The sequence below is a fragment of the Venturia canescens genome, chromosome 10 (genome assembly GCF_019457755.1).
Source record: "Venturia canescens isolate UGA chromosome 10, ASM1945775v1, whole genome shotgun sequence".
Lineage (NCBI taxonomy): Eukaryota > Metazoa > Arthropoda > Insecta > Hymenoptera > Ichneumonidae > Venturia > Venturia canescens.
This window is the reverse complement of record NC_057430.1, coordinates 6,462,728-6,479,145: the sequence shown is the minus strand read 5'-3', so window position 1 is coordinate 6,479,145 and position 16,418 is coordinate 6,462,728. Positions and strand designations below refer to the sequence as shown.

Below are 16,418 nucleotides of genomic sequence, written 5' to 3'. Positions count from 1 at the left end.
GGAAAAATTCAAGTGCGCTTCCGTTGAATTGCGGAGAACATTGTTCGGTGCACGATAATTCGGGTTTTCGAGCTCATTCTAAACGAACAGTGTCGGGTGTTCGGGCTCAACGGAGAGCGTCACATTACCGGGACTTGAGTTTTCGGTCGCGGCGCTCCGTGGCGCGAGTTTACGGTGCTCGTAGTGACTTTTCTCGGTTCCTTCGGGCCGCACGGTGCATCTTTCGGGACATTTTCGCGGGCATTGTGCGGGTTATTCATACGTGTGTCCGGGTTTCTCCGTATTTCAGCCGGGTTCAACGGGAGTGACGCGGGATGTCCGACAGTGAAATTCACATCGGGAAAGTGGAGGAGGGAGACGATTCGGGAGCGTTACCCGGTGTACCACCGTCGGTATCGCTGGCTCCCCCCCCTCCAACGGGCACCACTCGCCGGGAACGGTCTCCGGGCGCGGAGTCGCAGGGCAAACGGGGCTCGTCACGCGACAACTCACCGGGAAATTCGGGCAAACGGCCGTCGGGCTCAGTCGCTCTTCGGGCAGCGACTCAAGCGGCGCGGATACGGCTATTGGGAGCCATATTCGAAGCCGCGAAGCTGACCGCCAGCATGGCGATCGAAGCGGACTCCTTCTCAACGGCCTGGGAGACTCTTACAGAGCGCTACCAGAACGATCGGGTTTTGATCACTTCTCATCTCGACACGCTCTTCAAAACAGCGGTGATCACTCCTCGCTCGGCTCGGGATCTCCACGCGCTCGTACACAGCATCACTGAGTCGTACAACTCACTTCGGGTGTTGGGCGCTCCTATAGAGCATTGGGACTGGGTGCTTGTGTACCTCATTGCCAGACGTCTCGACCCTGGGACTCGGGAGGCGTGGGAGCTCAGGACCGGGTAATCTAAAGTCCCCCCGTCATTCACGACACTGCGGGAATTTCTGAGTCACTGAGCTCGTGCATTGGAGGGAGCGGGCGTCGGGACTATCTCCACCCCAAAATCGGGCCCGGGCAAGGAGAGCACGCAGAGGAATACTTCCTCTCGCGTACATGCAGCCACGTCGGGTGGCGGGACAACCTCACAAGCTTGTGCCTTCTGCCAGGAGAAGCACTACGTTGCCGTGTGCCCCAAGTTCAGGCAGTTGTCTCCAGAGGCGCGTCGGGGCGAAGTACAGAAACTCAAACTGAGCTTCAACTGCTTGGGCCGGCACAACGTCAACGCGTGCAACATCGCTACGCGATGCAAGGAGTGTGGGCGCAAGCACCACACGATGATTCATACCGGGTGGTCCAAATACGGGGATGCAGCCAGGGGTACGGGAGCCCCCTCAACATCGGGCGGCCAGCAGGCCAACTCTGGGGACGCAGGCGCGTCAACATCGGGTACTTCTCAATGAGATACGGCGGCATTGACTTGCGCAATTACGGGAAGTGCACGACCAGCGGTGCTCTTGGCGACGAGCCAGGAGCTTCTCATCACCAACTTCGGAGCTGCTCATCGGGTACGAATGCTGCTGGACTCGGGGTCCGAGTTGTCCCTCATCTCTGACAAACTCGTTCAGCGGCTCAAACTTCGTCGGGAATCTTCCTCTATCTCAATCATCGGGATCGGCGGGATTTCATCGGGTCACACTCGCGGGATGGTCTCATGCACACTTCGCTCAATTCACACCACGGATTCTCTCTTAATAAAAGCATTTATTATCCCCAAGTTAATGCCAACTCTGCCTTCATTCTCTATTTCGCACCCCCACTGGCCTCATTTACAGGGTATTCCTCTAGCGGATCCAGATTTCTCAGTTCCGGATGCGGTGGATCTCATACTGGGCGCAGATGCATACGGGAAACTGGTACGTTCTCAAATTCGACGCGGGTCTCCTGAGGAACCCATCGCACAAAATACGATATTCGGGTGGGCAATATTCGGGCCCTGCAACGAAGCTCACAATTCGTCGGGTTGGGTGCAGCATGCCGCTGTCGATCACGGGTTTCAGGCTCTCCAGGACCTCCTCGCGCAATTCTGGGTGCAAGAGGAGGTGTCAGTGCAGTTCGGATCGGATCTCACACCGGAAGAGCAAGAATGTGAGGCTCACTTCGTTGCTACACATTCTCGGGACAATTCGGGTCGATATATCGTTCGGTTGCCTCTTCGGTCGTCCGCAATCCAGCTCGGTCAGTCGTTCCCTACGGCGCACGCTTGCCTCAATCGGCTCGTACGAAAGCTCGACCGGGACACTCACTACAAGGGACTTTACGACACATTTCTCGGGGAGTACGAGTCCCTCGGGCACATGTCGCGGGTGCGGGACGACGAAGTCGGTCGGGATCGGGTCTATTATCTCCCTCATCACGGGGTCTTGACGACAAAACTTCGGGTAGTGTTCAACGGGTCGTGTAACACGGATTCCGGGACCTCATTAAACGATCTCATGCACACGGGCGCCAAATTACAACGGGACATTTCGGATGTTCTCCTCTGGGCACGGCGCCACCGATTCATTTTCGCGACTGACATAGTCAAAATGTTTCGACAAATTCGGGTTCACCGGGACGATTGGGATTTACAACGAATTCTTTGGGTGGATGAAAACAGGAACACGGCTCATTATCACCTGACTACAGTCACCTACGGGACACGGTCAGCTCCGTTTCTCGCGGTACGGGTGCTACTCCAACTGGTAGCAGACGAAGGGGAGAAATATCCGGCCGCAGTCGCTCCTCTTACAATGGGGCGATATGTGGACGATATTTACGGGGGGGGCTAACCAAGTTTCGGAACTTCTCACCCAGGCGCGACATCTCATCGGGATTTGCACGGCGGGCGGCTTCCCGCTGGCAAAATGGCAGAGCAACAGTCCGGCTTTACTCACAAATCTGGGGTTCGGGTCGAGTCCAGAGGATTCACGCTCATTCGACGAGTGCGAAACAAAAGTTCTCGGGCTCGCATGGTTTCCGGGGCCAGACGTCTTCAAATTCACCTCACTTCCGTACACGGGCGGGCAAAGCATTACCAAACGGGTCATACTCTCGGAAATTGCTCAGATCTACGATTCTCTCGGGTTCCTCTCACCGGTGGTCATTCGGGCAAAAATCCTTCTACAACGGTTGTGGCTGGAAAAACTCGCTTGGGACGACCCCGTATCCACGGAGGTCGGGAAATCATGGGTCACATTTCGTCACGATCTGGCTCACCTCGGGAACATCGCGGTTCCGCGGTGGCTCAACATGACCTCGGATTCCACCGTCGAGATTCACGGGTTCTCTGACGCCTCACAGTTGGCAATGGGTGCGGTCGTGTACGTTCGGGTTACGGGTCCGGGAAAGAGCACCAGAACCGCGCTGGTCTGCTCGAAAACGAAAGTCGCGCCGATCAAACGGCTCACCATTCCGCGGTTAGAGCTCGCCGCCGCGTTATTGGTCGCCAAACTCGCGAAATACGTTCGGGATACGTTGCAACTCCGGGATTCGCGGGTATATCTGTGGACGGACTCCACAGTCACGCTTACATGGGTCACCTCTCATCCTTCACGATGGAAGGATTTCGTTCGGAATCGGGTATCCTCAATTCAAGAGCTCATTCCTCAGGGTCAATGGAGATTCATTCCCGGGCGGGACAATCCGGCGGATTGTGCTTCACGGAGACTAACCGTCTCTCAGCTCGAGCAATTTCAATTATGGTGGAACGGGCCACACTGGTTAGTTAAATCATCCTCACATTGGCCAACTCATTTCACCGGGACGGCAGATTCAGCGGCGCTCGAAGAGCGGCCAGGTCTTACGCTCACTGTCTCAACGCAACCCTCACCGGTCTTCGACCTCATTCATCGGTATTCCTCCCTCACCAGGCTGTTGAGAATTACTTCATTACTTTTCAAGGCGCTTACAAACCTGAAAGGTGCGGGTCAGGATTCATCGGGCTCACTCCTCACACCGGGCGACCTGGAACACTCACAACAATATTGGGTCAAGGCAATTCAAGGGGCCTACTTCGCGACGGAGCTCAAGATTCTCTCGGTGGGTCAAACGCTTCCGAAGTCGCATCCATTCACACGACTTACGGCGTTTATTGATTTTCACGGGACCATCCGGGTGGGGGGACGGTTGAAGCTCTCAGCCTTACAACCTGAGAGCAAACATTCAGCCATCCTCCCGCGGGACTCACCACTCACGCGTCTACTCATCTCGGACGCTCACACGCGCACGCTACACGGGGGAACGCAGGCAACTCTGGCGTTTCTGCGCCAGCGGTACTGGATAATCGGAGGTCGGGCCCCGGTTCGTTTCTTCATACTGCGATGCGTGCATTGCGCGCGCTTTCGGGCGCATCGGGCACGGCAACTCATGGGGCAGCTGCCTTCAACACGGGTCACTCCAGCACGGGCTTTCTTATTCACCGGCGTCGATTACGCCGGGCCAGTCTCTCTCAGGAGCTGGCGGGGGCGCGGGCACAAGAATTACAAAGGCTGGCTGTGCATATTCGTCTGCTTCACCACTTCGGCGATGCATCTCGAGGTCGTAACTGACTCCACCACTGACACATTCATCGCTGCATTCCGCCCTTTCACCGGGAGACGGGGTCATGTGCATCCACTGTACAGTGACTGCGGAAAGAATTTTCAAGGCGCGGATGCAGAGTTGCGGAGACTTTTCAACGGCGGGACTCGGGAATCGCAACAGCTGGCGCAGTTACTGACCAACGACGGGACAAAGTGGGTTTTCAACCCCCCGGGCGCACCTCATATGGGCGGGAAATGGGAAGCAGCGGTGAAATCGGTCAAGTTTCACCTTCGGCGGACGCTTCGGGAGACCAGCCTCACGTTCGAAGACCTTACAACTCTTCTTACGCAAATCGAGGCTGCGCTCAACTCACGACCGCTGCAACCACTCTCGGAAGATCCGGACGATCTCTCAGTACTCACCCCCGGGCACTTCCTCATCGGGGACGCACTCACGGCTATACCTGAGCCATCACTTCGGGATGTGAACCTCACTCGGCTGGCACGGTGGCAACTCATCCAGGAACGGGTCCAATACTGTTGGGAGCATTGGTCATCGGGTTATCTCCAGCAGCAGCAATCCATCTCCAAATGGCATCACCCCTCTCACCAAATCCGGGTTGGTACAATGGTGCTGCTGACTGACGAGAGTCTACCTCCGCTCAAATGGCCACTGGCACGGGTGGTCGAGGTTCATCCGGGACCAGACGGGCTCATTCGGGTCGTCACCATTAAGACGGCGACCACGACACTCAAGAGGCCGATCGCCAAACTAGCGGTTCTGCCAATTCATCCGGGAGAATAATCGACAGCACGGCTGCCGATGGCGGGCGGAATGTTCGGGAATTAGCGAGGCTTCGGTGCTGGCGAGCGCTCTCGGGCTCCAGTGCTCGCCCCACCGCGGGCGTCGCTAGCTCGCGGGCTCGGGAATTCGGGAAACGTGAGACAATGGGCTTTTCGTGCTCTAGTTCTCACGCTCTCTCGGGGGGTCAGCACGTACTGGACAAGCAATTCGGGTTTGTGTGTGTGTGTGTGTGTGTGTGTGTGTGTGTGTGTGTGTGTGTGTGTGTGTGTGCGCGCGCGCGCGTGTGTGTGCGTGTGTGTCATTGCACTGCAAAATTCAAACGCTTATAACTCGGAAACGGTTTGAGATACAGGGCTACCGTTTTGCACAGTTGTTAATCTATACCAGCTCTTCATTCTCTGATAATTTTGTCACAATTTGTAAAAAATTACGAATCTGACGATGTTTTGAAATTTTCATAAAAAGGGTGTCGACGCTCTAACTTGCGAAAATTTTAAGATTTATTAATAATTTTTTTGTTTATAAATAAACTATCATAATAGGAAGTTAGTAGTAGAGCTATGCCGCTTCCGCACCATGTAGGAATCTACCTTACCGACCGTCGGTAAAGTAGATTCCCTCTGTCGGTAAAGCAGATTCCCCCGTCGGTAAAGTGGATTCTCCTTTTTACCCAAACGTCGGTAAAAAAGGATGAGCACTTTAACCCAAACATCGGTAAAAAAAGATGAGCACTTTAACCCAAACAAACCGAAACGTCGGTAAAAAAGGATGAGCACTTTAACCCAAACAAACCCAAACGTCGGTAAAAAAGGATGAGCACTTTAACCCAAACATCGGTAAAAAAGGATGAGCACTTTAACCCAAACAAACCCAAACGTCGGTAAAAAAGGATGACCGCTCTGTCCCAAACAAACCCAAACGTCGGTAAAAAAGGATGACCACTCTAACCCAAACAATCCCAAACAGTCGGTCATGCAGATTTTCAAACCCAAACAAACCCAAACAGTCGGTAATGCAGATTTCCAAACCCAAACAAACCCAAACAGACGGTCATGCAGATTTCCAAACCCAAACAGTCGATAAAAGGATGACCACTCTAACCCAAACAAGCCCAAACAGCCGGTAATGCGGATTTTTAACCCAAACGAGTTATCGAACTGGGATCAAACCCAAACACGGTCAAAGTGGGATAGTTCACGCAAATGCCGATAGATGGCGTTCGAGTAGTGGAGATCTCGTGTGCGGAGCGTCGGCTGGTCGAGCATATAAGGCAGCGAGTAGCGCGTGGATTTCAGAGATTTTCATGATATATTACAATGGTAAGTCTATCTCAAAATAATTTTCTGGTTCCCAAAACCGGAACGCTTTAACCCAACAGACCCAAACGTGCGCGCCTCAAGATGGCCGCCGCCAGGATAGCCGCTGGCAGCTATCAAGCGAGCCACCTGGCTAGGAGTTTACCGGCAAAGTCGATCACGCCGGCACAGGATAGTCACTGATAAACGTGTGGGGGTTCGAAATGCACGCCGCAAGATGGTCGCCGCCGGCTATCGGGATGGCCACCGCCAGCTGTCGGGATCGCGGATAACCACCGTCAGCTATCAGGAGAGCCACCTGGCGGCGTGGCTAAAGTTTACCGGCAGTCGGCGAGGCAGATCATGATTCTGCGGTGGGGGGATTCGAACTCTGTAGTTTTTGGCGGGAGATTCGAATGCCACAATTTTGGGCGGGAACTCGAACTCTCAGTCAGGATGGCCACCGGCAGCTATCGGGATCTCCACCGGCAGCTATCAGGATGGCTAGGAGTTCCTACCGACCGTCGGTAAGGTAGATCATGCTTCCGCGGTGGGGGATTCGAACGCTGTAGTTTTTTGTGGAAGATTCTAACGTCACAGTTTTGGTGGGAGATTCGAACATTGTATTTTTGGTGGGAGATTCGAACCTCACAGTTTTGGTGGGAGATTTGAATTCTGTATTTTTGGCTGGAAGATTCGAACGCCTCAGTTTTGGTGGGACATTCGAATACTGTATTTTGGGTGGAAGATTCCAACGTCACAGTTTTGGTGGGAGATCCGAACCCCCACAGTTTTGGTGCGAGATTTGAATTCTGTATTTTTGGCTGGAAGATTCGAACGCCTCAGTTTTGGTGGGAGATTCGAATACTGTATTTTGGGTGGGAGATTCGAATACTGTATTTTGGGTGGGAGATTCGAACGCCACAGTTTTGGCGGGAGATTCGAATGCCACAGTTTTGGGTGGGAGATTCGAGCGCTGTAGTTTCGGGCGGGAACTGTCAGTCAGGATGGCCGCCGCCAGCTATCAAGATGGCCACCGTCAGCTATCAAGATGACCACCGCCAGCTATCCGGATATCAGGAGAGCGACCTGGCGGGATGGCTAGGAGTACCCACTGACCGTCGGTTAGGTAGATTCCCCGCTTTGACCCAAACAGCTATAAATACGAGGGCTTCAACCCAAACAGTCGGTAATGCAGATTCTTAAGCCCAAACAGACCCATACAGTCGGTAATGCAGATGTTCAACCCCAAACGTGCGCGGGGATGTGCGCGCCTCGAGATAGTCGACTATCAGGATAGTCCACATTAGCGACCGCTGTTGATTAGTCGATACCTCCGGGGGGGAGGGGGGAGATACCCCGAAAACTAAATCCCGAGACGTTAGTGGTAGCGGTGGCGGACGTCAGACTGGTCTGAAAAAACAAACAAAGTCTCTCTAGTCCGGATTCTATACTAATTCCTTTGTTGCGCGCCTCAGGATAGCCAGCTATCAGGATGGCCAACTATCAGGATAGTCAGCTGTCAGGATAGTTAAGGTTAGGATATTCAGCTATCAGGATAATTGAGGTTAGGATAGTCAGCTATCAGAATAGTTGAGGTTAGGATGGTCGACCGTCATGATAGTTGAGGTTAGGATAGCCATGGGTGGGACATTCAAAGTGCCGGCCTTGGGATAGACAGCTATCAGGATAATTGAGGTTAGGATAGCTAACTGTCAGGAAAGGTTAGAATAGCCATGAGCGGGAAATTCAAAGTGCCGACCTTGGGATAGCCGACTATCTAGATGGGCAGCTATCAGAATAGTGGAGGTTAGGATAGTCAACTGTTGTGATAGTTGAGGTTAGAATATCCGCGAGCGAGAAAGTGCTGGTCTTGGGAAAGCCGAATATCAAGATGGGCAGCTATCAGGGCAGTTGAGGTTAGAATAGCCATCAGCGGGAAATTCAAAGTGCCGGTCTTGGGATAGCCGACTATTGGCGATCAGGATAGTCAACCATTTGTCGCCAATGAACCCGGAGCAGGATCCCATTGGTGGACAGCGGAGACACAAACCCAGGACAGAATCTCATTCGTGGACAGCGGAGACACGAACCCACCGCCGAACCTCATTGGTGGACAGCGAACCCAGGGCCGAATCGCATTCGTGGACAGCGAAGACACAAACCCTGAGCAGAATCTCATTTGTGGACAGCGGAGACAGGACCGAATCTCATTGGTGGAGAGCGGAGCCAGGGAAGAATCTCATTGGTGGATAGCACAGACACGAAACCACCGTCGGAATAGTCGACTATCGGTAGATCATCCGAATAGTTGGAGTCATATACAAACGTGCGGGGATTCAAAGTGCACGCCTCACGGCTAGCTATCAGGGTAGAGAACTGTCAGGATAGTCGGCTATCGGAATAGTCAGCGATCAGGATTGCCAACCAACTGTCGCTGATTGCCTATCGAACGAACGCAGAGCAAAATCCCATTGGAGGTCGGCCAACCCAGGGTTGAATCCCATTGGTGGACATTGAACCCAGGGCTGAATCCCATTGGTGGACAGTGAAACCAAGGGAGAATCCCATTGCCGTTCAGCGAACCCAGAGCAGAATCTCATTGGTGGACAGCGGAGATACGAACCCATCGTTGACTATCTGGATTGTGAAAGTCAACTATCGAAATGGTTGACCATTAGTTGGAGTCACATAGAGACGCTGGGTAGAGGACTGGAGAATTTAAATGGCGGGCCTCGCGAACGGGATAGTCAATTGCCCAGCGTAGACGGGATGGCTAACGTCGGTAATGCAGATTTTCCACTAACCCCAAACGGTAAGTAGGGTAGGGAGGCCTTGTCGAGAGAGCCTACTGGCGGGAGACACGTAGTTTTGACGGGCTAGCCGACCATCAGTCAAGACAGCCAACCATCAGGATAGTTGAGGTCGACTATCAGTCGGGACAGCCAACCATCAGGACAGTTGGGGTCGACCATCAGTCAGGACAGCCAACCATCAGGATAGTTAAGGTTGACTATCGAGATAATCGAGGTTAGAATAATTACCCATCGGGATAGTAGAGGTTAGTCAGTAGAGGGCCGCTTGTGAAAGGTAGTTCCACTTGTGGGCTGTAGAGCGCGCAGTGACGTATCGATCACACAATCAAAGTGACAGTTTACCCCCTTTCATATGTCGCTGCTAAGCAAGCCGTAGCATACGAGAGAGATGGCCGGGAAAGAAATTCTTTCTGATGACATTTATGAACATTTGTAGATTACATGGACTCTTGTAACCAGAGTTACTGTTTCATAAAACTTTAGAAGACGTAACAATTGGAGGTTATCTGGGGAGGCAATATAAAAGCGTCGCGTGGTGATAATTTTTGTCGAGTTTCCTGGTCTGTGCGTAAGACCGTGGTTCGAGCATACCGATAGCGACACGGCGGCTCCCTCCGGCACTAAGTGTACTCCGGCCCATATGGTTCCAGGTAAATCTCTGCTCTCAGGATAGTTGAGGTCATACACGGTTGATCACATATTCCACATACATCTCATCTGAGTGGTGCAAGCAGACTCTTTTCCGTGTTGAGTTAATCGTGTTAGGGATAGGGTGCCGTTGAGCAACGACGTTTATCGATCGTTGGAGCCGCGGCTGCGGAAGGTAGACACTATCGGAATAGTCGGCCGTCGGGATAGCCAACTGTTGGGGTAGCCAGCTATCGGGATAGCCAACTATCAGGATAGCCAACTGTCGGTAATGGCCTACTAAACACGGCCCAATATTTCGACCCGAACGAACCCAGAGTCGAATCCCATCGCTGGAAATCCCAGTGGCGGGAAAGCCAACGAACTGACGTTAACCATCGGAATAGTTGCAGTTGACTATGTTTGTGGTGAAGTTGACTACCGGAATAGTGCAGTTGACTATGTGTATAGTCGTAGTTAACTATCGGAATAGTCGTAGTTAACTGTTGGAATAGTTGCAGTTGACATGCGAACATTTGAAATCAACTATAGGAATAGTTGTAGTTGACTATTGGAATAGTTGACGTCAATAAACGGATTTCTCGTAATCGATAAGAATCGTGGAAGCAGATCTGACAGGTGCAAAAAAACCTCCGCCTGTTTTGCTATTAATATATTGCGCACCGCGTGACACTTCGCAGTGCATCATCGACGGTCGAAGCGATGGTGCGGCGGCGCAGTTCCGTCGCGAGAAACGAACGCTCAGTCAGATGAGAAAAGATGAGAGATGAAGTTAAACGCAGGTACATGATTCAGAAGGCGGATAAACAATCAAGGGAAAGAGCTATCACCGAAACTTTCAAACCCATCGTCGAACCTCTCGAACGTCTTGTTAATGCAAGTAAGAAGCCTAAGACCTCTCACGATAAGATGGAAAATTCCTTCAAAACATTACGATACAGAAGAATGGTCGAAGTAGAAAACGACTCCCGTAGAAGAATGGCCGGAGCAGATACCGACTCCCGCAGAAAAATGGTTTGAGCAGAAAACGACTTCCGTAGTAGAGTGGTCGAAGCACATAATGGCTTCATCACAGAGTCCTGCAGGAGCTGATTCACGCAGTGCTGACCCACGCACATTTGACGAATATTATGAGGTGCTGGAGGATAGGAAAGGAGTATCGGCTCCTGCCGTCAGCAAATATCTCCACACAAACAGAAAGAAGTATCTCGACACAACTTACGGAGTTCGAAAACTACCGTATGGTAGAACGATGATCGGAGACTCACCCATTCGTTTCGAGAAGGAGAGTGTTGTCGTGGGTGATGACAAGTATCAATCGAGCGTCGGCTTGTTCGAATTGCTCTTCAGAAAGGAGCCTGACCCCCGGCTCGTTAGCGCGGAAGACCGGAACACGTATGGAAAGATCCTGCAAAGCACTGACGCCCACAGGAAACACTACAGTCCGGACGAAGATATACGCAAGAAAAATAGTAGCAAGTGCAAGAACTACGTGGCACTCTTCGGAGGGCAGAAAACAGGTAGTGTCTTGCCTCGATACAAGGTCGCGCGAAGGGACACGCATACTGGGACGACCCGAATGAGCTGGTAGATCGACTGCTGGTGGCCGAACGATCGGCTGGCCACGTCAACGAAATCTTCTCGATCATCGAGGAGTTGCGCGAGGCCAGTATCGCTGTGTAGCTGGATTCAGGGACGCAGCAACGTCAGGTACTACTGGCATGAAAAGGAACGAAGTTATTACCGTCAAAGTCTAAACATTGCCTCGTGAACGCCGTCGCAAAGCACTCAAGTTTTAGGTCGGTCACACGGTGAGTCGAGTGGTGACTTCGACAGTAACACACAAGCTGAAGGACTACTGAGCCCATTGCCATAAGTTTCTACGAAGAAGAGCTCTTATGAGTCCCCTGAGATGCATTTCGTGGAGAAAAAAGAGTGGAGTCTACGTAAAGTGATTCGATAACTCGCACAATAGTTGGATAAATAAAACAGATTTGTAATTTTTGCTAAGATTTGTTCCAATAAATAAAGATTATTTATAATCAATGGTGGATTCAATTTAATTTCGTTACCGTCCATGTACTTTGGGAGTTCGTCGGTCTGTAAAATCTGTTCGAACATCATCGGATCCTTCTCGAACGCGTCCGTGATGCGTTTCAGTAGGAAGACATTTTTTGTCGAGCCTGGCGATGGCTGTCGGGTCATATCCGTGATTTATCTCAGATCAATGCCTTGAACCGTTTACGCACAAAGCTGCCAGTTTCTTCTCAAGCAGGAACTATTTGAGCATTTTTCCGACGTTGTCCATCGTGCCGATGTCTGAGGTCGCGTGTGCTGCCCACGCCCCTTCACAGCTCCAGAGTGTCCCCAGGGCAACATATCCGTTATATTGTGGCATGCGTCTTCGTCAGTCACGGGGTACGTGATGGACACATAGGGCTTCCAGCAGAACCACGGCAAGTTCATCGTCAAAGAACTGGCAGTGATTTTTTTGTTCAAGCCACCATGATACGATCTCAACCAGAATCAAAAGTCATGCATATCTGACTCGAACTATGCTGAAAACGGGGCAAGTACCCTACTACGAGATCGGGAGTACGTGGTAAACGTACAGGGCTTCCAGCGGAACCACATCATGAAGCGGTGACTCCACGGACTTTCTTCTTCGAGTCACCGTGGTACGATCCGCTCCTAGGTGCAAAAGCATGCATCTCTGACTCAAACACAACTATGGTGAAAATACGGCAATTACCCTACTACGAGATCAAGAGTGTGCCTCGGTCGATTCTGCACAGTACCATCCAGGTAACGTGAGGTTTCAGCGATTCGGGATGGACTCTGAAGTCGCCGCGTGTCGGCGATGCCAAGAGCACACGTTTGACTGTGCCACTCAAGACGTAAATAACGACCGTGTGTTTTCTAATCATTGACTGCAACTATTACCATAGCCAACTTCACCTATTCGGATAGTCAACTGCTTCATACTTTTGTCATTTGATGTCATACTTTTGTCATTCAACTGCTTTTGATAGTCAACTATTCTGATAGTTAACTTTAACTATTCTGATAGTGAACTTTAACTATTCAAATAGTTAACTAGAACACTAGTTGGATTTCCCGCCACTGAGATTCGACTCTGGATTCGTACAGATCAAAATATCGGGTCGTGTCTGTTCGGCCATTTCCAACACTCGGCTATCCTGATAGCTGAATATCCCAACCTCGACTATCCTGATAGCTAACCATCCCGATAGTTAGTTATCCTGACAGCTGGCTATTCTGATCGCCGACTAACCTGATGGACGGCTATACTGATTGCTGGCTATCCCGACAGTTGGGTATTCCGCAAGCACCATCCGCAGCCAACGATTCGGGCTCGACGAACGTCGTTGTTCGAGACATCGTCGGCACCCTGTCCCTAACCCACACTGCGCCCTGACCTTGCGCAAGATTCTACTGGTGAGCCACCCGTCCATTGAAAGATCGCTGTTTCATCGCGACAGTGGGCCCTGGAACCAACCAACGTGGCCTCTCATCGTCGTCACTTGTACAGCGTCGCCAAATAACCGGAAAAATGACCCCTCCGAAGTCGTCCAGTGCAGCCTCCAGGGAAAAGAGTTGGATTGCATCACTCAGACGAACAATGTATCTCGAATGCTGAATACGTAATCAACGTGACTATTCTAACCTCAACTATGTTGATAGCAGAGAACATAGATTTACCTGGAACAACGAGCCCTATGGGCTGGAGTCCGCTTAGTGCTGGAATTAGCTACTGTGTCACTATCAGTGTGCTCGAACCACGGCCTTACATACAGGTCTGGAAACTCAGCAAAAATTGAAACCACACTGTGATATTGCCCTCAAATCCAACTGTTACGTCTTCTGAAGTTTTATGAAACTGCCGTTACAAGTCCATGTAATTTACAAATATTCATGAATTGCATCAGAAAAATGACACGAAGAATTTCTTTCCCGGCCATCGCTCGTATGCTATGGCTTGCTTGGCAGCGACATATGAGAGAGGTGGAGGGGGTTGCCCGACACTTTGAATGTGTGAAGCATGTCGCTGCGCGCTTTATAGTCCATAAGTGGAACTACATTTCCCGCGGCCCTGTTGTTCTCTGCTGATGGTTGACTATTCAAACCTCAACTATCCCGATGGTCAATCTCAGTTATCCTGATAGTTGACCTCAACTATCCTGATGGTCGGCTAGCCCGCGCGCTCTCGAATCTCCCGCTAAAACTGCAGCGTTCTAATCTCCCAGCAGGAGGTTATCGCGAGGGCGCCTGAGCTTCCAGAAGGAACTCTGCTATTGGCTGTTCTGATCGCGGGGCCCGCGCGTTCCAATCTTCCACTGAAACTGCAGCGTTCGAATGACTCACCAAAACTGCTGCGTTCTAATCTCCCGCCAGGGATTTTTCGCCGAAAACTATCCAGCGCTTTCAATTTCTCACGACTCGGATTTTCGACGATGGGTTCGTGTCTCCGTTGCTCGGGTTCTCGTCTGCGCTGCTCGGGTTCGTGTCTCCGCTGCTCGGGTTCGCGTTTTTCCTATCAATGGGATTCTACGAGTTCGTTTTGTTAAAAGCTTGTCAAGTGAGAAATAATGTTGGGTTTACGGACCGTTCGGGTTTACCGACCATTTGTTTCGGTTCAGTAGGGCATTGACGATGTGTGCTTGGGTAGGGTTTCGATCGTCTAGTTGAACTTATGCATCACTGACGGTTCAGGTTAGTCGACTATCCTGATGGCCGGCTATCTTGATCGGGAGCACGCGCGTTCGAGTCTCCCACCAATACAGCGGAATCTTCCGCCAGTGGGCTCGGGTTGCAAATTAAATTTCCCACCGTCCGTTTGGACATCGGCCGTTTGGTAAGCCATTACCGACAGTATGGGTTATAGTCAGCCATCTTGATCTCTATCCCAATAGTCGGCTATCCTGATCGCTGACTATCCGGAAGCTATTCTAACCTCAAGTATCCTGATAGTTGGCTATTCCAACCTCAACTATTTTGATAGTCGGTTATTGTAGCCTCAACTATCCTCACAATTGATTATTCTAACCTCAACTATCCGATAACTGACCATTCTAACCTCGACTATCCTGATTGCTGACAGTCGACTAGACTATTTTAACCTCAATTATCTTTATAGTCGGCCGTTCTAACCTCAACTACCCGGACAGTTGATCATTCTAACCTCAAATATCCCGAAAGGTGACTATTCTAATCTCAACTATTCTGATAGTTCGCTGATCCGATCGCTCCGCACGGCCCGCGCGTTCGAACCTTTCGCCAAAAAGGTAGTGTTCGAAACGCCCTCCAGAACTGCAACGTTCGAATCTCCCATCAAAACGTTCGAATCACCGCCCGGTAACATTTCCGCATGAGGAATTCAGCTATCCCGATAATCGACTATTCCGATAGTTGGGGAATTTTAGTTACCGACAGTTAGTTTGGGGAATTTTAATTACCGACGGTTTGGATTCCCACTGAAACTGCAGCGTTAGAATCTTCCAGAAAAACTGCAGTGTTTGAATCTCCCACCGAAAATGCAACATTCGAATCTCCCGCCAAAACTGTAGTGTTCAAAACCCCCACCGCAGTTGGCCTATCCCAATAGTTGGCTATCCTGATCCCACCACACACTCCCGGACACGGTCTTACATACGGGTTTGGAGACTGGGTTCAAATGTTGGTGGTGGGGGTAGATCCCTTAAGCATGAAAATTTCAGTGGAAAATCGACAACACGCTGCGCTGAGATCTTGCCTACCGGATAATCATAATCTTCAGGTGCGACGGAGATAGGCAGATACCTCTACTGCCCCGTCCCTAGCCATCGTGGTCCATAAGACAGCTACCCGTATGTAAGCTCGTGCCCCCGGGTGTTTGTGGAGGGGGTATGGAACATGCATTACCGACGTGTTTAGACTCGTTTGGGAAATCTGCACTACCGACGTGTTTGGATTGTGAAGTCTGCAGTAACGTCGTGTTTGCATGGAAATCTACTTTGATAACGCGCTAGCCTCAACTTTATTGTTAGCTGACTATTCCGATAGCCGACTATCCTGACAGTTCTCTACCCTGATAGCTAGCCGTGAGGCGTGCACTTTGAATCCCCGCACGTTTGTATATGACTCCAACTATTCGGATGATCTACCGATAGTCGACTATTCCGACGGTGGTTTCGTGTCTGTGCTATCCACCAATGAGATTCTTCCCTGGCTCCGCTCTCCACCAATGAGATTCGGTCCTGTCTCCGCTGTCCACAAATGAGATTCTGCTCAGGGTTTGTGTCTTCGCTGTCCACGAATGCGATTCGGCCCTGGGTTCGCTGTCCACCAATGAGGTTCGGCGGTG

At 51.1% G+C, this 16,418-nt stretch overlaps 1 protein-coding gene across 1 annotated transcript; it reads left to right on the top strand.

Moving 5' to 3' along the window:
• Nucleotides 1-314: 314 nt before the first annotated feature.
• On the top strand, nucleotides 315-5,295 carry LOC122416746 (uncharacterized). Its single transcript, XM_043429790.1, has 4 exons — nucleotides 315-892; nucleotides 1,051-1,519; nucleotides 1,764-2,474; nucleotides 2,785-5,295. Exons 1-4 carry the CDS (start codon nucleotides 315-317, stop codon nucleotides 5,293-5,295), a joined length of 4,269 nt encoding a protein of 1,422 aa, XP_043285725.1.
• Nucleotides 5,296-16,418: the final 11,123 nt, after the last annotated feature.